Source organism: Taurulus bubalis (assembly GCF_910589615.1).
Source record: "Taurulus bubalis genome assembly, chromosome: 11".
NCBI lineage: Eukaryota > Metazoa > Chordata > Actinopteri > Perciformes > Cottidae > Taurulus > Taurulus bubalis.
This window is the reverse complement of record NC_136599.1, coordinates 27,538,462-27,564,403: the sequence shown is the minus strand read 5'-3', so window position 1 is coordinate 27,564,403 and position 25,942 is coordinate 27,538,462. Positions and strand designations below refer to the sequence as shown.

Below are 25,942 nucleotides of genomic sequence, written 5' to 3'. Positions count from 1 at the left end.
AACACCCAATGCACGAAACATACACTTTTTAACTTAAACACACATGTCACTTTAACATACACTTTAACTTAAACACACATGTCACTTTAACATACACTTTAACTTAAACACACATGTCACTTTAACATACACTTTAACTTAAACACACATGTCACTTTAACATACACTTTAACTTAAACACACATGTCACTTTAACATACACTTTAACTTAAACACACACGTCACTTTAACATACACTTACATTAACGTTATCTGTTTGTCTGAGCACTTTATCTTATACTTAATTAAATACCATTGCACTGTTGTTGTCGTTGATTGTTGATTGTTGTTTGTCTCGTCTAATGTCTCATGTCTAATGTCTTCCGCCTAGAAAAATTCCTGGTTTGTGTAAACATTCCTGGCAAATAAACGGTTCCTGATGTGTACATCGACCACTTTCATTATCTGATTTGCAGATTGACCGATAGAAGTCGTCAAGGCGATTATCAACTGATACCGATATCTGGCCGATAAATAGGTGCAACCCTATTTTATATTAAACATATTCTCAAGATGAGGTGATTATTCTGTCTTTATCATATTTTGTAGATCAGCTATTTGTCTTAATTAACTGATTTATTAAATACATGTGCATAATATGTCTGATTACTAGGTCACAATGTTGTAATATATGACATCTGCTGTCTCCGTTTGTTTAGATGGATATACAGGTGAGGCCAATATTGTATTGATATATTTAATTATCTGCTATGCTATACCATTATAGAGATATGACCATATCTTCTTAAACTTGTACGTAATCACAGTCTCTCCCTCTTCCCTCAGTCGGACCAGTGAAGCCTTCAGGGCTTCCTGGTTTTCCTCAGCTTCGTAGGTGGCAACACCACTGCTTTACAGAGGCCTGAGCTCCACTTGACCACAAGCTTGATCTGATGTACGCTAAGCGTGCCTTTGTCCACTGGGTGAGGGCATGGAGGTACCCTCTCTGGAGGAGGATTAGGAGGAAGTTGGAGCTGATATAGTGTGGGAGATGAGGCGGATGAGGATGGAAAGGAGTATTAAAACAGTGTTTTCATTAACGTCAGCAATGAAGTTTGTTACTGTCTTTTATACACTCCTTCCAAAGGGCAGAAGTACTGTTGCAACATTGTTGATCAATTCAAGCCCCACACCTGCTCTCACATTCCCGCACTTACACAGTCCAGGCCGGTCAACTCTTCCAAGTTTGGTTTGTGTATCCTATGTGCCAAAGAAAAGCAGGAATGTGGTACTCATGAGTACTACACAGGAATGGAGCATCACTCATATCTTGATTAGAATTATTTTCTTTTTTTATTACATTTATAAATAAAATAAAAAACCGAGTAGCACATTCGTTCATACATGTGAACTAGCAAAGGTAGAGGGCAAATATTAACTATATATGCTGTTTATATTGCTTGTAATTGGGATGAAGTAAACATCTGTTGAGTATTTTAACATAACATTGTGTGCTATGCAGCGGGTCCACCAACACTGCTGAATAATAACAATATGAAGGGTTAAGTAACTGCTGCCCGTGTTCATTAAAGGAAAGGGCTCTATCTCTTTAAATGCTTTTCATACTTCTTTTGACTTTTAAACCAGTCATTAAAACTCTATTGATTCTCATCCTGTATCTATAGCCAGCTAACAGAACATTCATGTGCTATTGTTTATTTCAGATGAAAACACAAGGTCACATGACGTGACTACAGATTAATCACAGTTCACGGCTTTATTGGGGTTCAAAGCAGTGAAGGTCGTAATGTTTCACGTTCCCAACACCAGAGCTCTGATTCCAACATGAAACATGAAAGTCCTTCTATCCAAATCCACCCAAAATCAGGGTGTCTTTATAAAAATGTAGACCAAGTAAATAAGAGGCGTAACAGGCTTTGGAGTGTCTCAGTTCATGGAAGAGTTAGAAAAGAATTGCTTAGGATACAGAAAAAGGCAGTTAGTGTAACTAATTGAAGTACATTTTGACCAAATCATTTTCAAAAACATTTCTAGGAAATGGAAGCTAAACTGGTCCAGCTGAAGTCCCGACGGGATCCACTGTGCTCCTGATCCTCAGCGGCTCGGTGTGGACTGAGGAAGTCTCTCTTTGAGGCCTTCAGATTAGATCAGAGGGCTTTAACAAATAAAATAAAATTGTAAAATAAAGTGAATGCAGCCCGGAGCAGCGGACTAGAGTTCCAGAGACTTCTCTAAGTCCACAGCTCAAAGAAGATGCCTGTAATCATCCCGGTCCTGTCATGTCCGTGGGTATTGTGAGGAAGTGGCGCACTATTATCATAGTGGTCTGATCTTCTACTGCTAATAGGTTGTATACAATTCTTTAAATAAGACAGAAACAATCAAATGAACTTGTGAAAAAAAGAGCAAGGGTCAGCGCTCCAGACAGAAAACAGAGCCGCTGTGTGTGTGTGTGTGTGTGTGTGTGTGTGTGTGTGTGTGTGTGTCTCTGGGAGATCACGGATCCACAAAGGACACCGCGATGTACCGCACCCCGGCGGTGGTGGGCAGGCCTTCGTGGTAGTGGGTGAGGCGGCCCGGGTGTAAAAGGGTCCAGCCTTTACGAGGAGCATCAACGGAGCAGTCATAGCGGAGGAACCGGCAGCCGCCTCCCTGCAGCCACAGCACCACACACATCACCACCACACTACCACCTCTTACAATGCAACATCCAAACAATACACGGAGCTCTAGTCAAACTAGACACAGGACACAAAAGTTAAATTCTACCACAGAACCTGCTTTTTAAAATAAAAAGCAGGTAAAAACCTATATGGACACGTATTAAACACATATACCTCCAAATAGCCCCAAACAGTCATCTGACCGTCACAGCTAAACCACCGCTGCTGTTGTTAAAATGATGATCTACGGTTAAATATCATATATATTGTACTTCATAAATGCTTGGTTCATGCTTTAAAAGGCCTTGTAGGACTTACACACAACATAACACATCATCTACATGAAGGATAAAGCTGTACATCCATGGAGCAGAAAGCAGTAACACATGGACTCATGGCTGACTAGCTGTTTCCAGTACGTTGAAGATGTTGGAAAACGACATGGATGCAAACAGATGAACAAGGCTCCTGCTTCAGCTTCATGCAAAGAAGACTCACAAATATAGAAATGACAAATGGAAAGTTTGAAACATCAGGGACGAAGATGTTCATGCCAGAAATATGATGGCATTCCATTTGTAATGCTGTGATTAGATGTCAGCAGCATGCCTCGTCCAGCCGGCTGCTACTCTCCACTGGCCTGTCTCTCCACTCCATGAGTGTCCTCAAGCTCCTTCATGAGTAAAACTAGTATTCGGATTATGAGCATTCACTGTGATTTCACTGGGACACGCTCATGATTCATAACCGTCCCATTTCGATATTCAAATACAACTATTATAAAAGACATGATAAATGCCACTGAATACTGTGCTGCATTGTTCCCAGACCTGCTTATGAAGCAATGTCTGAAAACATGTTTGATGGTTTAAAACTATTTGAGTGGTGTCCAAGTTGATGCTTTATATTCTAGCTTTTTAAATATACAGAATGGTGTCCCACAAGGGTTCATACTGGGGCCTATATAATTTACCCTTTATTTAATCATTATTCAAAATGTCAATGGGATTACCCTGAGAAATGAAGGAACGGCTCAAATTGTTTTGTCGTTTGTACCAACTGACATAACCTGACCTTGACATGACCTTTTCAGGTGCTACATTTGCCAGGTGCTGCCTAATATGAACATATGAGATTAAAAAGGACCATGTGGTGCTCACTAGCGGTGCTTTCAGGATGCAGTCACCATGAGCTTGCTGTTGTCTACCAGCCCCTCAACACACTCACCTGGTAATCGCGGCCCACTTGATTGAGTGCAATGTTTATAGTGAATGTGGAGGCGTCATGGTGCGGTCTCAAAAACGGCTGCTCATCTGGTTTATATCTAACTACAAAGGCCAATTCAAACAGAGCCTGCAAACACACAGACAGAAAGGAGTCATGCAAGCATTCATCTGGCCACAGGCGGAGCGAGAACACATGACCCTCGCAGCTCCTGCTCAACATAGACAAGCATCCGCTCAGGTTCCCGGTCCAGCATTCACTTCCAGAGATGGAGAAGCAGAGAGAGAAGTGGAGATCATCATCCTATCCCGTAGCCTCCGTTACCTGCCAGCTCCTCCCCATTTACCTGGTAGTCAACGTCTTTGCTGTTGAGAGCTACGTTAATAGTGAATGTGGAGGCGTCATGGTGAGGGACAAGCAGGGGCTGCTCGTCAGGCTTGTACCTCACCACGAAGTTCAAGGGAGTGGCGCACTGAAGAGAGAAGACATGTTAAAGGAACCAGGGAGCGGCTGCCACCGAGGGGTCGCTTCCCATGGTCGTCAGGGTATTCAGGGATGTGTTTCATTCATTGTGTGTGGACATCTTAAGCTGCTCCTTTTGTCCCACAAATGTTGAATGAAGACTCAATTATCAAATGTGCCAGTGATTCTGTTTCTGTCAATCATGTGATCATTTATAAAGGTTTCCAGCTCCACAAAGCCAAGAGTCATGTTCAATGACTACATGTCACTCTGTCTACAAGTGATGTAGCACGTCATACAAGTCTGGTTAACGTTGGTAACGTTTCTATTCTTAAAGAAGTCTGAGGATATTTGATATATATCTAGATTGCATTGGTTTCAGACTCAAACCAACTAATCCGTCACGGTCTGACACATCTTCCACCAAAGGGCTTCACTGTATCCCAAACACTGCTGGACTGATAACATGATCCTTCATTACATCACACACACTGTTGTTCACGTTGACTCACTCAGAAACATCTCCTCTCACTTTGCTACACTACTGGACTGGCAGGTGCACTCTGGGAAATGCAGTACAATAACTACATTAACTCTTCAACAAAGCTGCAGACTAAGTAAGGAGTGACATGTTAGCGTCATCATTTCTTCTTAATGCTGCATGTCGTTGTTGTTGTGTCCCTCTCTTACCTTGGTGTAGTAACCAGGGTACATCTTCTCTGTTATCGGTGCTATATACTCCAGGAGGAACTTCTGCCACTCCTTTTCAAAGTTGATCTGGTTCATGTGGATATCGATGGTGGGGACGTTCTCATAGCCTCCTTGGATTCTGGTGTCCTGACAAACCAAAGAAGAGAAACATCAACAAGACTTGAGATCATTTTTGCAAATTACAGCCGATGGCAGATCAGGCCAACGGCGACCACCGATACTAGACTAACAAGGAAGCAATGATGAGGTGTGATTGTGGATGAACAGTCTCATATAGTATAATATAACAGTCCATATTTCCTCTATTTTTTATTGTTATTACTGACGATGAGAAATATTCATCTAGAGTCTTTAGATTCACTCAAACAAAGACATAGAACAACATACCATAGAGCCTCCTCCGGACCACTTCCCAAAATGTTCCATTTCTTCAACAATGTGGTCACAAGCAACATCAGAGAAAATTGGGAACCAGTAGACATCAGGACACGGCTGGGGACAGAGGACATATCCAGACCATAATATCACACAGTAACACGTACACACTGCACAGACTGCTCTCGACGTACACGCACAGAATAGACAGCGTATACAGTATACTACTGTATACGCTGTATACTAGTATACTACTATGTTTATATTTGTACATACTAGTTTAATGTTTATGTTCATGTCAACTTGTGCAACTCACAGTTTCAATCAGCTTATCTTTCATGATAAGAGTGTAGTTCTCATGGATGTAGCGCTTCTGCCAGTCCTGTAGGACACACACACACACACACACACACACACACACACACACACACACACACACACTAGTGTTCAGCCTCCTGCTGGTGGTACTGCCACTACTACAAGTACAACTGTTGCTGAAATGATGTTCTAGGGCTCGTATGCAAGTAAGTATAATTAAGCATAAGAGCCATGCATAAACATGCATAAACATGCATAAACATGCATAAATGCTAAGACATCACACAGCATGAAAACATCCAACTGATTATTTATTGACAAGATTGTCAGTGAGTTTGAAATTACTACAAAAAGCTTTTGAAGGAGAAATACTTAAATTGATTAATTTTCAGAAATCCACAAACATTTAAACAGAACCAGGAGAAAAAATCTATTTAGATCAGAATTAGAATTTGATCACCAGAATTATTTTTTTACTTGCCTCTCAGGACTTCAGTAGATATTGTCAACATAACTGTAGGAGAAACATTTGACTCAAGCTTCTATGTGTGCATTCAACAGTATATTGAAGCATACGTCTGCTATTGGCTGATTCAGTGCTGGAGAGGGGCATTGTGGGTAGACATATTTGTAGCCCTTATTTTACTTCAGTGTAGTAATCTTAGACTTTGATGAAAGTTCTTTATCAAAATTCCCCAGCCCTACTTTTCTAAAGCATATTTCCTGCCATTGCAATAACCAACAACCACCACAAGGGGGCACTCCTCCTGCATCGCATACAGACCCTCACACTACTAATGCCTCTGTAATGTCAGCAGGTCTCAGGCTCACCACTGGGTTCTCAAAGATCTGCCACAGATCATTATGAAGATGGCTCGTCTGATAGTTCTCTGTTGACAGGATGCGACCGAAGGTCTGCATGTTGGTCACATACATGAAGACTTCCTGCAGGAAAGAGTCACACCAGGTCTTTTTTTTTTATCAACTATTTGACATTTTCAGTTATAAACATTGCTTTTTTTATTAGATCTAAGAGCTAGTGGTAAGAATGAGAACATACAATTGTTAAAATAGGTTCAATATGGAGGATGATGATTCATGTCCGTGTTTTTATGTCCTTGTCTGATTGTATGTATAGTTGGATGTTATTCTGTTATGTATTTTTTATATATATTTTATTTATTTGTTGTTGTTTTTTGTTTTCTAGTAATGTGAGGTAATGTGTAACTTGTAAAAACTTAAAATAAAATGATTGAAAGAAAGGTCTAAGAGCAAATAGATGACAACAATCAGCAGAACTGTACTCATACTGTTTCTCTGACCCACCTTGCTGCGGACGTGGTGGCAGTAAGCCATGTCGGGGTCCAGGAGGTCTGAGGTAAACAGCTTGTAGTCCGAGAGCTCTGATCGAAGGAGGCCGGCCTTCACCAGATACACGCTGGACACGTATGGGACGTTCCACACACCCCTAAAACAAGACAGAGCCGACCTCAGGAACAGTTAAGAAAACCAGCCTCATTAGAACGTATCTCTCACTGATGCCCAGTGAAAAGAGTACCAAGAGTACCAAGAGGACCAAGAGGACCAAGAGGACCAAGAGTACCAAGAGGACCAAGAGGACCAAGAGAACCAAGAGAACCAAGAGAACCAAGAGTACCAAGAGTACCAAGAGGACCAAGAGGACCAAGAGTACCAAGAGGACCAAGAGGACCAAGAGTACCAAGAGTACCAAGAGGACCAAGAGAACCAAGAGTACCAAGAGTACCAAGAGGACCAAGAGGACCAAGAGTACCAAGAGGACCAAGAGGACCAAGAGTACCAAGAGGACCAAGAGGACCAAGAGGACCAAGAGTACCAAGAGAACCAAGAGGACCAAGAGTACCAAGAGGACCAAGAGGACCAAGAGTACCAAGAGGACCAAGAGGACCAAGAGGACCAAGAGAACCAAGAGGACCAAGAGTACCAAGAGTACCAAGAGGACCAAGAGTACCAAGAGAACCAAGAGGACCAAGAGGACCAAATCTGAATTATGTGTTGATGCTTTTAATGGCTTTATGTGAAGCACTTTGAATCGCCTTGTTGTTGAAATGTGCTATACAAATAAACTTGCCTTGCCTTACCACGAGTACCAAGAGTACCACGAGTACCACGAGTACCACGAGTACCAAGAGTACCACGAGTACCACGAGTACCAAGAGTACCACGAGTACCAAGAGTACCACGAGTACCACAAGTACCAAGACGAGGTGCAGGTGCAGACGTTGGTAATGCTTTTCTTCTGATTGATTTGATTGGGTGCATATCTGCAGAGCTCTATAAAGTTCCCTTTACTGCTGCAGTCTGGCTCTTCAGTCTTGCCCGGCAATGAAAGTGTTTGTCACAAAACGGAGATCTTAAAGTTGACTTACACGCGGCGTCCTTGAACGATGTCCACGTAGTCCTCAGACCGGGCGTAGTAGCCGTCTGCACTGAGGGCGCCCCAGAAGTTGCTCCACAGCCGACCCACGCGCGTTATCATCGGTGCCACGATAGGACTGATGAACAATCAGAGGGTGTTACTTTATGTCTTCATCTTAGTAAAATGCTAATACATGAGTGTAATAGAAATGACCACAGCAGTCCTCAGACATCAGCTACATTCATGGTAATGATTCAATATTGTTAAATATACTTGCAGGTTTTGTTCAATGAGAATCTTAAGTGTGTTCTCGTTCTCCAGGACCACTTCAATGTCCAGGATGAAGAAATAGTCACAGTCCTTGTCCTTCCGGCACATATCACTGGAAGAGACGGAAGACAGTGCATGAGGCTGAAGAGCAGGTAGGACTCTGGACATCACACGTGTTACATGTGTACACATGTGTTCCACTGATCAGTGGACCACAGACTATGTGATAGACCACGGAGGGGCTTTAACTCTGTTAAACCTTTTCTTATGCGTAGACCTCTGAACCATCTGTGGTGAAAGAGCTCTATATATTCATTTGATTTATTCCTAGTATCTGTTCAATAAATGCTGAAAGACATTTCAGCATTTATTGTTTCATCACGTTTGTTTCTCTAAAGGAAATGAAAAAGGTTGATTTCCCCCACAGTCAAAAGCTCCTGCTAGTTTCATACAGTCCAACTGAAATTTAAACATGTTGTTACAAAGAAATCACAGTTTGCAGTGTTTGTTTTCATTTGTTTACTTATTCGTGTTAAATGTATATGTAATTGTTCTCCAGTGTGTGTGGAGAGCATGGAGGGATTTGTTAAATCCCCTTTAATTCCAGGAGCCTGAAAAGATAAGAATACAAATGGTGATAGCTATTTCCTGTATAAACGTTTGCAGTACAAACAATACAATCTCAGAACCCTTCAGCTCTTAAACAGATAAGCCTCCAGGCTCAACGGAATATATTTCTGGGGTTCTGGTGTAGCCAGCAGATATCTGGGCCAAGAGTTGAGAGACCAGATCGTATATGCATATTTCTGTTCATAGAGATTAATAAAAAGCTATCTGCAGGCAATCAAAGCCCCTCTAACATGAAAGCACTCGGACGCTTCTGGGACCAAAATGCTGTTCTGTTGCCTTCAGATCCACTTATAGAGAATATAAACAATGTGACACCAGCTGTCAGTCACACCATGGGAACGTCTCCTACAAATGTGTGTTTGGAAATTACAGACATATGCCCATCGCCAATATCCGCATTCTCATTTCCATTTCCTTATACAAAAAGGGAGGTCTGACTTTAAAGATCTCGTCCAGACATGTTTTGTGAAAAACACTTCATTAAAATGACATCTGCTCCTTCTCCCCATTTAAATATTCAGAATCTATAAATGTGTAATAAAATGTAATATAATAATACGAGTGTTTCCACATCCCACGTGAGTAAGTTGCATATTGGCAGTGTTGGGGTAACGAGTTACAAAGTAACGGATTACAGTAACGTAATTACTTTTATAGGTAACGAAGTAAAGTAACGGATTACAGTAACGATGTTACTATTATAGGTAACGAAGTAAAGTAACGCATTACACTCAACATATTGTAACTACACTACTTTACTAGACCTCAGTAACGCGCGTTCCTACGTTACTCAAGACATTTGTACCAGTCCGAAAAGTTCTCTTTTAGCGGCGCGCGAGTCACACGACACTTCCTGATGAACAGCCTATCACAGGTACGTCCCAAGTCTCTACCCGCATCCCCGCTTCCCTCAACCAAGAGAAGACGCGAGGAAATATGTTTTAATAGACATGAGACGTCCTTTCCTCTGAAGCGTCACGTGAAGCGACGTAGGTTTCTGATGAAGCGAATCACATCTGATCACATCTGATCACATCTGATCACATCTGATCACATGTGATCAGCTGTCAGTCGCTTTAACAGCTGGCGGAGTTTTGTCCGGAGAGTTTTTAGCGAACATTCCAATAGAAATGCACTTAAAATAGTTGATTTAATGGTGTTAAACTACTACTCACATTAATAAAGACACAGTTATCATGATGTCAGAGTGGAGATGTTTTCTCTGTCGTCTGTTACCGTTTAATAATCTGCATTGAGTATTTATATACTGTGATGTGTCCTGCTTATACGCGCAGGATCCATTTCTACTGGCGGAATGAGTCTGATTGTGACATCATTATAAAATAACCCTTAATATAAATATAGTTTCCCTTCATTACGTGTTGTAAAAAGTGTTTCCTCTCTCCAGCTCTCTGATTTTAATGACATACATAATACAAGTTATTGAGGGAAACAACAGATACAATCTTAGAAGACAGTAGTTTGTGGTCCTTTTGTGGTTCAGACCTACAATGAACATATTTGAACCAGATGGTGAATAATTTAACAGATTTAATATGAAACTTGAGTTTAATCTGTGATCGTCTTCACTCTAGTATGAAACTCCAGCGATCAGTCCGCTCAGCTGCAGCGTCCATCACCAAAAGTACCATTTATGTTTCTATCTTTCTTAAACCACTACAATGATTCCTATAACAAGCTGGTTTTGTTCTTAAACATTTGGTTTAGTGGGGTCTCATGTTTCCAAAAGCCTGTTTTCAATGTGTTCTGCTGTTTGACCTGAATGTCCCCACCATACACAGCATCTTGGATCCTGTTGTTTGTGGATTTTAAAGTGAGGCATATTTCTTTGGTCAGACAGTGTGAACAGGGTTAATGTTCCTTCAAGTTAGTGGCTGAGTTTTATATGCCATTTAGTTTTACATGTTTACAATTACAATACACTCTGTGGAAAGGCTAAGAGATGCCCTTTATTGAACATTGAAAATAAAGTGATGAAAGGGCCATGATGTTTGTCCAGGTATCTTTACGGTTAATTTGGACATTTGCTTAAAAAAATGGAAAGTAAAGTAACTTGTAGTGTAGTTACTTTTCAAATGCAGTAACTAGTAAAGTAATCTAGTTACAATTTTCAGAACTAACTAGTAACTTGTAACTAGTTACTTTTTCTGAGTAACTACCCCAACACTGCATATTGGTCTGTGCTTGGCTGCTGCTGCATCCAGGTGTTACACTGAGACTAAAAGGTGAGCATATGAAGCGCTCCCTCTCAAACTCATTCTGCACAGAGAAGCTCCGCCTCCAAACCAAGTGACAACAGCTTTGTCACTGAGGGGAACTTTCACAAGAGGATTGCTGACAGCTTCTTGTGAAGGACAGAAAGGCTTCTGCAGGGCTTGTGCATATCAAAGTAACACACACAACTTGTTTTTGTCAAATAACCACAGTGTGTTAAAAGGAGTCTTTTCTGATTATTGAACATGATTAGTTTGTTGTCACATGACCTGGGTCAAAAAGTGAAACATTAAAGCACACTCAAAGGAGACCGCATCAGAAACATGCTAGACCTCTAGAAGTGTCACATGGTCTCGTGGGACTCACCAGCCCAGGTTGCGGGAGGCAGCTTGGTCCATCTCCTCTTCAGGGCCGACCAGCTTGACTCCCTGATAAAGGCTTCCATGATCCTTCAGAAAAGAGCTGATCTGACCCTCGTGATGAGCTTCCTGGAGGGAGAGGACAAATGCACAGAGAGAGGGAAGCATGAGCAGGCGCCTGAGTTACTACAGAATAAGCATTTATGTTTTTATGGGACATGTTTGTACAACCAGAACTTATTTCTATACATGACAGTCAACTCTTTTCAAGGGTATCATAGCAAGAGTCTTTTATTTTGGTGACAACCTCTTGAATGTTTCATGTTTAATGTAGCATAATGGAGGCATCCAACAGGGAACAGTAAGGCTCTGACTGTTGTTTGTGCTTATGCACCGAACAGCAGTTCAGAGTATCCGGCCTGGTTGCAGTCGGTGGGAGGGTCCTGGAAAGGACTCCATAGTTCTCCTGGGAGACTTCAACGCTCACGTGGCCAATGATAGAGAAACCTGAGTTGGCTAGAAAGACCTGGCAAGCAAACGTGTGGTGAGGGTGAACTGGGAACGTCTGGCAGAGGATCCTGTCCGGGAGGTCTTCAACTCCCACCTCCGGAAGAACTTCTCACACACCCCGAGGGAGGCTGGGGACATGGAATCCGAGTGGACCATGTTCAAAACCTCTATTGTGGCCGCTAGGAGCTGTGGTCGGAAGGTCATCGGTGTCGTGGCGGCAATCCGAGAACCCGGTGGTGGACACCGGGGGTGAGGGAAGCCGTCAAACTGAAGAAGGAGGCCTTTCGGGCCTGGCTGGCCCAGGGGTCTCCTGAAGCAGCTGACGGGTACCGGCAGGCCAGAAGGGCTGCAGCTGCGATGGTCGCGGATGCTAAACCTCGGGCATGGGAGGAGTTCGGGGAGGCCATGGAGAAGGACTTTCGGTTGGCCTCAAGGAGGTTCTGGCAAACCATCCGACAGCTCAGGAAGGGAAAGCAGGGCCTACCCCAGGCTGTTCTCAGCGGGGGAGGGGAACTGCTGACCCATCGTCGGGTGGTGGAAAGAGCACTTTGAGGAACTCCTGAACCCGGCCAACATGTCCCCTGGAGAGGGAGCAGCGCCTGAAGACTTTGGGGTGGTTGCACCCATATCCCTGGCAGAGGTCGCTAAGGTAGTCAAAAAGCTCCTTGGTGGCAAGGCGCCAGTGGTGGATGAGATGCTGAAGGCGCTGGACATTGTTGGGCTGACAATGATAGCGACCCCTCAATGTCGCATGGGGGTCGGGAACAGTGGACTGATGACCAGCTAACATATAGTAACAATATGTCAATAATTTGTCTTAACATGCTGATTTTGATGCAGTACACAGAAAACTAACAGGAACTGGTTACACATCCTCATTTTAAACTTGATGTATTATATGTTCTCCTGTTACCTGGTTGTAGATGAAGAGTTTGAGTCGGTTCTTAGGATACTGGAGCTTCAGGAGGCGTTCAAAGAACACGGCCACAAACGGGGTGGGCTGCTGGATGAAGATGCCGATGACCACCAGTGGGTAGTCACTCTCCTGTTGGGAAAAACACAGGCATCATATGAGCTCTAGAAAAAAGGTCTTATTACTTCTATTTAGCATCAAACGCCTGAACAGATCAAATGATATTGATTAAGTGAAGTAAGTAAATCTTGCACAGAGAGGAGATGTGATCACCATAATGACCTTAAGAGCTGTGAGTGGGTGGAGGTCCTCGTGACACACTGTGCATCCCGTCTCAAACGTCCACGTGTTGGGGATGTAGTTACCTAGGTAGTTGATCTGGAGCTGGAAAACAAATATGTGTTCTCGTAGGTTATCAAATCTCAATCAAATATACATCCCTTTGGTCTTAACAACATGTACAAGGAGCCTAACTAGCAAACAGGATTTTTTATTATTATTGGCAAGAAGATTAAAAGATGGACCAGACTTGCTCCTTTGGCCTCTGACCCTCTGGGTGGGCGGGACTACTGTGTGATGGACCGCTACATCACATAGCGGACAGTGTTAGTGTCCTAAAGACTAGAAAGATAAAGTGGGTTGTGGTTCAAAGTTTTGAATTCAATTATTTCATGGGCTATATATAAAGAACTTCTATGTAGACGGAGAAGTTCTTTGTATATAGCCCATAAAATAATGACCAGGCAGGCTGGAACATGCATAGACAAGAGGCGTTTTCCTCATGCTTAGTATGAAGTCAACGCTATCATATGACACCAGTAATGAAGACAACACATCTTATACATTGACACGCTGTGAGTTCATCATTCTTTCTTCTCTGAGTCTCATTCAGCTGCTCATTGCTGGGTGATGATGTGTTGAGAATGTATTTTCAAGTTTCAATCAAGACACACGAGGAGAGAACAAAGTCGTTTCGGTGTGAACAGACCTGATGGTCAGCTTCATCAGGCGGCTGTGTGTTGCATGGGAGCGGTCAGAGAGCTGTGATTGGTCAGTACCTTGGTTGGTCCGTTCCCATGGAGGACGACAGGCAGCGTATCATACAGCACATTTCTGGCTCGTACTCGTCCGTCCTCAAACTTCAGCACCACCTCGTCTGGGCACATGGTTATTAGCAGAAAGGTTTACATGTTTCTATCAGTTGAGAAGTAGCCCTGCAGGGATCTCAATACGAGAGAAAGTCTACATCCATGCTTGGTTCTCACTCGGTACCACACTCAGTGGTTTCCAGGGAGAGACTCTATACAACGGATTCTCAAAACGGATTGCATGTTGCCAGTTATTACATGATGCGGTGTTATTACACAGTAGTGTGTTGTTCCAAGTTCTGTCAATCAGGAATATGTTATTAGGATTCATGATTCATGTGTTTATGATTGTGTATTTGGTCAAATGTACCACAAAATTATCTTTGACAAACTTGCTCAATATTTAACACACTTTTCATTTTGAGTCATAGATATTTCTGTTTGTGTCAGATGGATCTTGTTTGGTCTCTTACACACAGAGACGAGGTAATAGGAGGGAGGATTTATGGGAGCAAACGGTCCTCAGGGAGTTCATTCAAGCTGCCAGACTTGTTGTCACATCCGTCTCTCACTGAACTAACAAATTCCTTCCTCTGCCTCAAAAATATACTGCTGAGAGTTCAGCGCATGTCTAAACGTGCAGCCTGACGAACACACTGCAACTGTTAACCCCTCAGCTCTGCAACCTGTAGCATCAGTGCTCTACATTCTCCAGATGATTCAGCAGACAGAGGGAAAGCAGAGGAGGAAGAGGAAGTTCCCCTCTGGTTGCCAACAGGACACCGATCAACAACAGCCACACCAGGGAGAGGGTCTCGCCCTCGATGATATATGATATATGATTTCCTTATTTAAGATGTTCACTAAAAAAACATCTGTAATGCAATCAAAATAATTGATTCTTTACTAAATAGAAGGTTAAATGATTCCAGAACATTTTGATTTTATCCAGTTCTATCCAAAATAGTATCCAAATACACTAATGACAACATAGTTATACATATTTAATTCCATTTCTACCAACAAATCAAATCCTACACACTGGTACTTTAAGCCACCGTCACCACAGCAGAACTCACCGAGGGCGCCGTGAAGGTTCTGGAACAATCTGCATTTGCTGTCCAGAGTGATGTTTGTGGATTTCTGAAACATAAACACACATTGTTTTCACAAATTCGCAAATTAAAGCTAGTATTGAAAAGGTGATCTGAAATATAGCTGCAGGTTTTGTGGCTCAATCCAATAAGACGTGTAAGCAGTATCAGCCCTAATATGATCAGTACTACAGAGTCATGCATACTCTTACACTCACTGCTCTCAATCACTAATTCATTCCAGTCCCTTCTAGTCAGCGGTTCCTTTTGTTGACTGTTAGATTACCATCATTAAACACAACACTTCCTGCAGATGTTTCAGATTAAAAGACTAACAGGACCCGGCTCGGCGCTGTTAATGAGACTCATTAACAGCGCACAAAGAAAATTGCCACGTGGAACTATCTGAGCATATTTGTGAATTTGTGCTTTGGAAATGTACCTTGTATTAAACTCATCAAATCAGATAAACATGGAGGAAGTGTTGAGTTTGCATCAACAGCAAATGAGAACAGGAGCAGATTAGAAAGGAGGCTTCTGACTAAAATATGATGAAATAATTAGGGAACATAACAAACCTAACAAATGCCTGTCAAGTCTCAAATAAAAGCTGTTGCATAATAAAGTATCACAGAAACTGAAAAGAAAGCTATTATTGTTGTTATTAGCAGTAGGTTTAGTATGTATTGCACTCAATGTGACTTTGGCATGGAATAAATGAAAATACAGATCCACAAAATAAACGCTGACGTGAAACAAACCCTTTTAACTGGATCAATGTAAATCTTGGTGAAGAACAGCTGGTCACTGTCCTTGTCTTCTCCTGTCCAGTCAGAAACCATTTCTTTGATGTTGGGAAGGTAGCCAATGAAACCTGAGGACACGGACGGAAAGGGAAAAGATGGGAGGAGAAACCTATTTTCATTTCCATATCCATGCATATGAACGCTGTCGTATGGTGTTCATTCAGACACAGTTACTCCACTGGTTGCAAAGGCCTGAACAGCTACTGCCAGGTCAGTCTGTATGGCCTGACTGCTAACCTGCTGTTTCTCTGCTATGAAAAGAAGGAGCCGTGCTACTTCCTGGACTAAAAGTCTACAGTCACATCAGAGTGTTATGAGATGTCCATATATGTGTGTGAGGAGGGTGTTCATGTTAAGTAACTTATGTCATATGTAGTCTACATGAGCAAGATGTGAAAATACAAGAGAGAGCTACCTACATTTTAGCCATGAACTAGCTAAACATGTTAGGTACTTGCTGTCGTTTCATTTTAACATCATCGGTGCTTTCATCAATATCTGGAATGAAATTCTAGATATCTCAAACTTGAAATAAAAACTAGAAGGCTGACGTGGAATGTTTTTTTCATCTGACTGCTCATATTTGTGGACTGAATGTGACTCTGATAGCTCTGTTGGAGAATTATTAGCAGCTTTACGTGTTTTCTTGTAAACAAAGAATATTCTCTTTTTATTCCGTGTTGCTGAATTACCAAGCCCATTATCGGACAAGAACAGAGAAGAATAAGTCGAGTGACGTTTCCTAAAGGATCTCCTGAACCACAACGTTGATTAACTTCATATAAATTGCTGAAGCCTTGTGAGATGAATTCTATCGGCTCAGAAAAAAATAAACTGACCGTTAAGTTTATGTAATTACATAAACCCGTCACTTCCGCGCGGCGGGAGTAACGTTTCACTAGATCGTTAATAAGTACACTTTACAACGTCGGATTTCAATAAAAGACACCTCTTTGTGTCATTTCTGGGAATATACATTTTACTCAAAACAAAATTCTGAAATAATCAATATAAATGAATACAAGTATTATAACTCATTTGGGGTTCATACGACTGCTTGTGAACATTTACACGTGAACCTTTACAAAGCTACCAATGCCACCCAGGAAACCTTACCCGACCTACAACGGAACAAACCCAGTGGCTCAAAATGAGCGACACCAAGAAGTGGTCCAGATTTGAAAGAAAGTGGGCCGCTAAACACCGCCGCACAACGGCAAAGTGTGAAACTCTTGCACTGGGAGACAAGGCCTTGGGACATCTCATTTCCTCTTGACCGAGGAGCAACAGAGAGCATCCTGACTGAAACCTGACATGGGATGTTCCCGTCCAGGACAGGAGGCTCTACAGCAGGGATCAAAACCAGCCAGAGCATCACTGCTACATCTACTGGTCATCAGGGATGTTGGTGAGAGGAGGAGAAGAGCTCAAGGACATTCAAAGACTAAACCCACCCAGCTACAACCTGTTCACCTGCTGCTGTCTGAGAGACACACGACAAAACACCACCTGATGACCACCTCTTCCTGGCCAAGGCTACTACTAGACTAGCTGTATTTTTAATCTGAGCCAACAAAAACATCAAAGCAGATATTTGATTTATAGAGCGTTACAGTACACATCCCATACTACGTCGAGGGTCAGAGGACAGAGGGTGTCGATGCTGTACTGACTGTAAAGCCGCTTGAGGCAGATTTGTAACATTTGGCTGCATGAATAAAGTTGACTTGATGTGTCAGTTAGCACATCCTGATAGGACTAATTCAAAAAGTGACATGGTGGGAAACATGCATTTCATCACATGTCGGAGCCGTGTGGCCTTCCCCAGCGGGGGACTCACCTCCTGAGCCAAGGAACCTGTTGCCCTCGGCGACGTGGGGGTGTTTGTCCTCCAGGTGTCTGTCGGGCCAGATCAGGCTCTCGGAGGAGAACACCACCTTGTGTCTGGCCTGCTGGAACTTCTTGAGCAGCTCTTTGGGGCCCGAGGCGAAAACCACATCATAGCTGTGTGAAACGGGGAGTGAGAAAAGAACATTTGAACCGCGTGGCTCAGCAGTGTGAAGCCAGCGGCAGAGTTCAAACCAATGAGGGGTTGCCTTTATAAGATGTTGTAAGAAGCACATCAGTGGGTTTGTATGTTTGGGCCTTTTTACAGCAGCTCCCATGTACTATTAGTATTACAGTTATTTTAAGGCTGAATTACAGATATAGTTACACTGTACGATATACTGCAGGAGCTTTTAGTAGAGGAGCTCCTCACCAGTAACTGAGCTGCTACTTTATTGAAAGACAGAAAAACTATGAACAATCTACAACAACAACCATTACCTGATAACTGTTGCAAATAGGAGGCTGCTGAGCTATTTAACTTGTATACAAACACACTTTAAAAAGCCTTGATTGCGCTGAAGAGTTTGAACCTTACAGCTACACTGAAGACAGTCAGAACGGCTTCTGACTGTCTTCAGTGTAGCGCGGCATCATGAGCTGTGATAAGAGGGCTGATGCGTGTACTTAGGGGCTTCTGGCATAACTATGTATAAGTATGTATTGACAATACATCTTTGAAGTGAACTGACGGAATTGATTTATATTAGCAAAGGAATTTACTATTTACACCTCTATTGAGAAGATCGATCTCAATTTCAGTCTGGACATAGTTAGCCTAGCTTAGCATAAATACTGAAAGCAGGGGAGACATCTAGCCTGCGGCTGCAACAGCTCGGCATCGACACAGAAGCACAGCAGGCTCTTCCTGCTGCTCAAAGTAAGCAGCACCTACGTGTCAAAAGCAAGTCAAAGCTTTCCAAAGTAGTCAAACTGGGTCGTGCAATTACAGGCTGCAAACACCCGCTGTCCTTTCCCGATGGCAGAGCATTAAGTGGCATAATGTTAGGACGACCACAGCATCCCTTGAAACCCTACTTTTAGCTACGGCCATTAGGTACGGAGAAGAAAACAATCTATAAAAAGGAGTTTTCTCTCTGTTAACATACATTAATTGAATTAGTCACCACATCGATTACCTGGTACTTTTTTTTTTTTTAGCATATATTGTGTTTAATGTTTATGCGTTTTAATGTGTATTGTCTGGGTGTTATATATTGTGTTAACGTGCCCTTTTTAAGAATTCTGCCATCTGCAAACGTAGATTATAAAGTATTTTCTATTTCTAGAATAGAAATAGAACATTTCTATTGGTAGGTTAAAGTTGTTAACCTACCAACAACTTTAAAGCTTGCTGATTCCCGTGTTGTATCCGTTTGTTTAATCTGTACACAGAAATGTAACAACAACAACAATTTGTGTAAAAACCTGTGCTCACAATAAATCCAGAGACATTCCCTCCTCCAGCATGACAATCAGTGATCTTTAGAGCTAATAGTAAGTGTATTCTTTAACTCTGGACAGAGCCAGACCAGCCCTTATTTCCACTATTCATGCTAAGCTAGACCAGGCTAACCATGTCCTGACTCCAGCTCTGTCCACCAGAGCATCTCACTCTCAGGAAGAAAGAACATTTCCCAAAGTATTGGATTTCTTTTAAATGATTTTTGACAAAAACACTGACAAAATTCACAATTTAAAATCTAAACCCATCTGCTATCATTTGGAAAGTGCTCCGAAAAAAAAAAACGTTCTTAATGTTCCCATATTGTAAAAAGTGCTCTATAAATCCATGGAGGAATCCAGAGTTGTCAGGATTTCTGTGTTTTAAAACTGTGTGTGTGTGTGTGTGTGTGTGTGTGTGTGTGTGTGTGTGTGTGTGTGTGTGTGTGTGTGTGTGTGTGTGTGTGGATGACATCAGCAACAGGAAGTAAACATGGACCCAAGCTGTTGCCGAGCAATGCAATGACGTTGATATTTGCATTCATCCCACTTTGATTGGAGCAGATCTCCTTTCTGCAAATATAACCAAGTTGATTGGTGACAGCCCAGGGTTCAGACCAGGAAGCAGAAGCTTGTAGTCGTACACCCTTCTCTGCACTTCCTTTAAGGCAGTTACCTTAAACTCTATAGAGACTGTGTCTTACCCACGGCCACTTAAGCTAATTAAATCAAAAGTAACAGAGTTATAGAAAATAACCTCATAAAGATCAACACCACTATTGCAACAGGGCACAATAGGAGAATTAAATGTGGACTCCTAAATATTAGATCTCTGTCTTTTGAAGCTGCATTAGTAAATTAAGAGTGACACTGGACTCGATAGCCCCTCTAAGAAAGAGCATCATGAAGCAAAGGAGGCTCGCTCCATGGTACAACCCTCAGACCCGCATATTGAAGCAAGCATCAGGAAGCTTGAGGGCATATGGCGCTCCAACGGTCTGGAGGAGTCCCGGTTGGTTTGGCGGATAGTCTGAGAACATATAGGAAGGCCCTCCGTAATGCCAGAGGAGCCTACTACTCATCACTAATAGAGAAACACAAGAACAACCCTAGGTTTCTCTTTAGCACTGTGGCCAGGCTGGCTGAGAGTCATAGCTCGGTGGATGCGTGTATTCCTATAGACCTCAGTAGTAACGACTTCATGAACTTCTTCAATGGTAAGATTCTGGCTATTAGAGGCAGGATCGGTAATCTCCTGCCCTCGACTACTGCCGGTCCATCCTCAGGTGGGATGGCCATGGAGGAGGCTGTGGGCCCTGCTATGTGTCTGGATGGATTTTTTACCATCAACCTCGACCAACTGTCTTCAATGGTTCAATTGGGGGAGTTGTTCCTGATCCGATGTGAGGTCCCGGGACAGGGATGTCATGTGTACAGATTGTAAAGCCCTCTGAGGCAAACTTGTATTTGTGATGTTGGGCTATTAAACTGAATTGAATTGAATTGGTTTCTACTTCTAAATCTTCTACCTGTCTCCTGGACCCTGTTCCGACGCGAATTTGCGGCGCCGCGTCCACCGCGGAAGTTTACTCGCGCGAGTAGAAAGAGGGCGTTCACACCAAACGCGAATTTGCGGCGCGACCAAAGGGGCGTGGCTTAGCTCTGTCGCTTGCCTCTGTGAGAGACAAGCGACGAAGCTTTCATTTCCGCTATCGACCATGGAATAAATAACCACTAGTTCTGCTTTATACTTGTTGTGGAAGTCCCAAACATGTGGGAACATGAAACGCCCTCGTATTTGGGTTCATAACATCATCCGTAGCCGCACACAGCTCGGTGAATTTCACCGACTCCTCCAGGAACAGCGTCTCGCGTATCTCCGTAAAACGATATCGATTATGCCATCCACCATGGAAATAACCACCAGTTCTGCTTTATACTTTTTGTGTAAACTCCACATATGTCGGAACATCAAACTCCATGGTGTCTGGGTTCATAATATTACCCGTAGTCCCACAACAGCGTCTGAATGAAGCCGCTGTCAGCGCTGGTTCAGGCGGAGCAGCAGCAGATTCATTCAGAAACGGGGAGACGGCGGTGGTGACGGGCGCAGCTTCTCAACGCTGATTCTCAACGCTGATTCTCAACGCTGATTGGCTGCCGCAACTTTGCGTCACGCGATTTCTCCGCCAGAGTTGGGAGAATTCAACTCACACGAATTCGCGCCGCGTCCTTCGCTTTGTTCGCCCCAGGTCAAACGTTCTGTTCGCTCCGCCTCAACGCGTCTATCTCGCCGCACATTCGCAAATTCGCGCCGCAGCGCGTCTGTGGATTGACTTTACATGTAAACTGGTCGCGCCGCAAATTCGCGTCGCGTCCGGTGTGAACACGGCATAACCTTCCCTTTCGCTCTAAGATACTGGAGAAGGTAGTCGCAAATCAGTTGTGTGACTTTTTACATAACAATAGTTTATTTGAGGAGTTTCAGTCAGGATTTAGAAAGCATCACAGCACATAGACACTAGTGACAATTACTAATGACCTTCTAGTTGCATCAGATAGGGGACTTGACTCTGTTCTGGTCTTGTTAGACCTTAGTGCTGATAAAGGACTTGTCTCTGTTCTTGTTAGACCTTAGTGCTGATAAAGGACTTGTCTCTGTTCTTGTTAGACCTTAGTGCTGATAAAGGACTTGTCTCTGGTCTGGTCTTGTTAGACCTTAGTGCTGATAAAGGACTTGTCTCTGGTCTTGTTAGACCTTAGTGCTGATAAAGGACTTGTCTCTGGTCTGGTCTTGTTAGACCTTAGTGCTGATAAAGGACTTGTCTCTGTTCTGGTCTTGTTAGACCTTAGTGCTGATAAATGACTTGTCTCTGGTCTGGTCTTGTTAGACCTTAGTGCTGATAAAGGACTTGTCTCTGTTCTGGTCTTGTTAGACCTTAGTGCTGATAAAGGACTTGTCTCTGTTCTGGTCTTGTTAGACCTTAGTGCAGCGTTTGACACCATTGACCATGACATCTCATACAGAGACTAGACCAGTCGATTGGTATTAAAGGTACAGCACTAAGCTGGTTTTAAATAAACTGAATTGAATTGAAATTGAATTAAAATAGAGTGTTTCAGATTTAGGGTGAACATTCAGACAGACAGTATAAAGAGAAAAATAAAGCTTTTTTGAACATTTAAGAATGTAAACATGTTCTAGTAGAAACCCAAAATAAAGTGTGAACCTAGAAATGAGCATGTGTTTCCATAAGGCAGAGGGTGTTACTCTGGCCATCACTTTTGCTAATCTGACACTCTACCTGTCAATGAAAAGGATGATTTTGTCCTCGCCCTTCATCGCCTCCAGAGCTGCTTTCAGGAGTCGTACTTTCTGGCCTCCTCCTGGAGCTGACATGTAGTCGCCTGACTTCCATTTCTCACTCTCACCAAGAACCTTAAAACATACAAACAAACATACATGTATTGCATTTGAAGATAGGAATGTAAAGATAGTTATCCTTTTATGCCACTAAAATAAGTTTCACTTTATTTTTGATAAACACTGGCTTATTTCTGTTCAATGTAAAAACAATGATAGCATTGAAGAGAAAACTATGACTAACCAAAATAGGGATTAGTTTGTTTGTACAGAATAGAGAGAGGAGCTTCCATAGACAGCAGGAAAGCAACTTTAGGTTCCTACCTTTACGGTGTAGTTCAAATGTTTAGCGGAGCGAAAGAAGCGCTTGAAGCCATCCGTCTCTTCGGTTGCAACAGTCACAACTAGAAGTTTCTCTGGAAGACACCACATTACAGAGGAATCTACAAAAATAATACACAGCCTTCTTTTTTCCTTTTTCCTTAAGCATGAAGCAACCCAGTGGACCCGCCACAGCTGACTTGAATACATTAATAACGGATGCAAGAATAAATAAAGATGCAGGGTTCACATTTGTTGACATTGTGCACATAGACATTTACAATAAGGCCTAACCAGATTAGCAAACGCAAAGTGACCAGCTATAGATGGTTATGTAACCTTGATGATGACAGATATGCCGAAGTTATCCGAAAAAGATCTCTCTCTCTTAAATAGACCAAAATGTATTCTTTTAATTTATTTTACATACCACTGTTATCATAGAGCCCCATTGCTGGGGCCCGAATGGGCCAATAATAACAAGGTAAAGTTCTCTTAGTATTCATTGTAGTGATAATATAACATTTTCATTGTTATGTTATAGTAAGGTTTATAAATATATTTTGTGATTTTCTTAATTTTTCCCATCCATGATAAAATTACAATATCAGATTTGGATTAGTTATGCTTTATAGTCTAAATCTGAGTCCAACCAAGAGAGTGGGTTCACTGTATATAGTCACAACGCGGTCCTGGTCTGCAGCACATGGTTCATTGTTGCTTTAATACAAATGTGTTTGAAGTAAAGAACATCATTTGAATCAAATGTAAATGGAACCCTGAAACATAATTCCAAACCCATTCATTTAGTCCTGACGTCTTCCTACTAGAACACACAGGTCACCAGTTTTCTCCAGACAAGATTCGGTTTCAGGTGTTCTTGAATGTAGTGCTTTTTCCTGCAGGAAACTCTTCAAAAATCTATTCTTTATGAGACCGTAGAGTGACGTTAATTTACTGGAATCAGGATTGGTTCAGCAGTGCAAGGTAATGTGTACATATATGTCTTTTGTTCTTGAATGGTCATCATAACGGACTTCATGCTCCATCACCTGGACATGAGCGTTCCAGTGAGCTAAAGGTCAGCCTGTCTGTGTCCACGTCCTCAGCCTGTTCTTGCAGCTCACACATAACACGCAGTGCCGCTGTCTGTTTAACTATGAGGCGTCTTTACTGCGAAGTCTGCTGCAAAGTAGCACTGCGGACAGACACGGCCACAGAGTAGCGTCCGGATAGAGGCTTCCTCAGCCGGCAGCAGAGGAGCGGAGGAGTCAGTCCAAACCCAGCAAGGAGAGGGTTGGACTTCCCCCACGCCGTTATAGCCACGTTACACTCGGGTACTACGGCGGGTAGGACCGGCAGCATTCCGGACTCACCTTCAGGGATTCGCTGCTCTTCACCGTTTGTCAGAGGGAAAAGTGACCAGGCAAAAATCCCTGGAAACAACAGCAAGAGTAAAAGTCTCATTTTGACAAGTTAAAGTTGAGCTGTAGCACGAGTCCTGGAGGAGAACCGAGCTGAACTTTCACAGCCGTGCGGGAAGAGGAGCTGAGAACACTTCTCCAGGGTTCTGCCCCTTTCTCCCCCTTTCTCCCCCTCTCTCCTTCTCCTTCTCCGTCCACGACTCTCTCTCTCTCTCTCCCTCCCTCTCTCTCCCCCTCTCGCTCTTCCTCCCTCTCTCTCTCTCTCCCTCCTCCCTCCCTCTCTCTCTCCCCCTCTCGCTCTCTCTCTCTCTCTCCCTCCTCCCTCCCTCTCTCTCTCCCTCCTTCTCTCTCTCTCTCTCTCTCTCTCTCCCTCCCCCTCCCTCTATGATCTCTCTCTTTCCGCAGTAGACAGTAGGCTCATGTTACCCTGCTAAGCATGTTTTTTGGTCAGTTCTCCAAAAAGTAATGAAAAATGTCTCTAAATTTATTAGCAATGTTTTGTATAAAGATGTTGTATTATTTTATTTTAACATGTTATATTTTGATTTACATCTGGACAGACAATTTGAGGAAAAGGCATATATTACATGTATTAAATACAAATGTAAATATACAATGTAAATTTACAACCCCCAAAAAAATCTAATTCTTTTTTACAAAGAATTTGAATTATATATAAAAACTCTGAAAGGCTTCTCCAAAAAAGAAAAAAAGGCCATGAGAACTGTAGTGGCATGCGTTGCAAGTAATATAAGTTTAGAATTACACAATCGTGCTTTAGTGTCCTCTCTTATTTGTCTTTTATCTCTCTCTGCGGTTGCCCCCCGACCGTTGGATTAATTGCAAATTGATGTATTTTGCCGTTTGCTACTGTCATTTTATGAAATTGTATTTGTGCAAATTATTTTCAATGAAAAAAAAGAAGACAGTAGGCTCATGTGTTTGTATCCATCCGCAACGCCCACTTCCGGAATGGGAAGAGAAACCGGAGACGATGACCCAGCTGTTCCGTGGACATGAGCACTTGCACGTAGCCTGTATTTCCACCCCAGTGTATTCATGTTTTCATCCAGTCATTATAAGATGTTGAAATTCACAAACAGTCCATGTAAGATGAAATGTTATCTTATTACAATTGAAACTTTGAAACAAGAGGATGTGGATATGTCGTCTATTTTCATTCGCAGGTTGTTATAGTGAACTGTTTATCATTCAATGACTTTCATGTGACTGCTAAATGTTCACAACAAATTCTAAATGTATTTAAAATGTACATTGGTACAGTTGTTACTTGGTGGAAGTAAAGGCGCTGTATAGTAAATACGACAATATAACTAGCTATCAGGGATAAAATGAATAAACAGGAATTATAATGTTTCGGTTCAAATATTAAAGTATTTAATTACATTATTTAAATTAAATTGAAATAAATACATACACACAAACG

At 42.4% G+C, this 25,942-nt stretch overlaps 1 protein-coding gene across 1 annotated transcript; it reads right to left on the bottom strand.

Annotated features, from left to right (window-relative positions):
* Window positions 1-1,315: 1,315 nt before the first annotated feature.
* plod1a (procollagen-lysine, 2-oxoglutarate 5-dioxygenase 1a) lies at window positions 1,316-24,538 on the bottom strand (the record flags this gene model as incomplete). Its single annotated transcript, XM_079226325.1, is given in 20 exon segments — window positions 1,316-2,652; window positions 3,891-4,016; window positions 5,040-5,186; window positions 5,448-5,552; window positions 5,752-5,817; window positions 6,585-6,698; window positions 7,080-7,221; window positions 8,162-8,283; window positions 8,285-8,287; window positions 8,425-8,533; window positions 11,653-11,774; window positions 13,069-13,200; window positions 13,351-13,452; window positions 14,127-14,224; window positions 15,236-15,299; window positions 16,012-16,124; window positions 17,897-18,060; window positions 22,692-22,825; window positions 23,075-23,166; window positions 24,448-24,538. Coding segments are annotated over 20 exon segments (2,202 nt in total). The 3' UTR covers window positions 1,316-2,496.
* Between the last annotated feature and the right edge of the window lie 1,404 nt (window positions 24,539-25,942).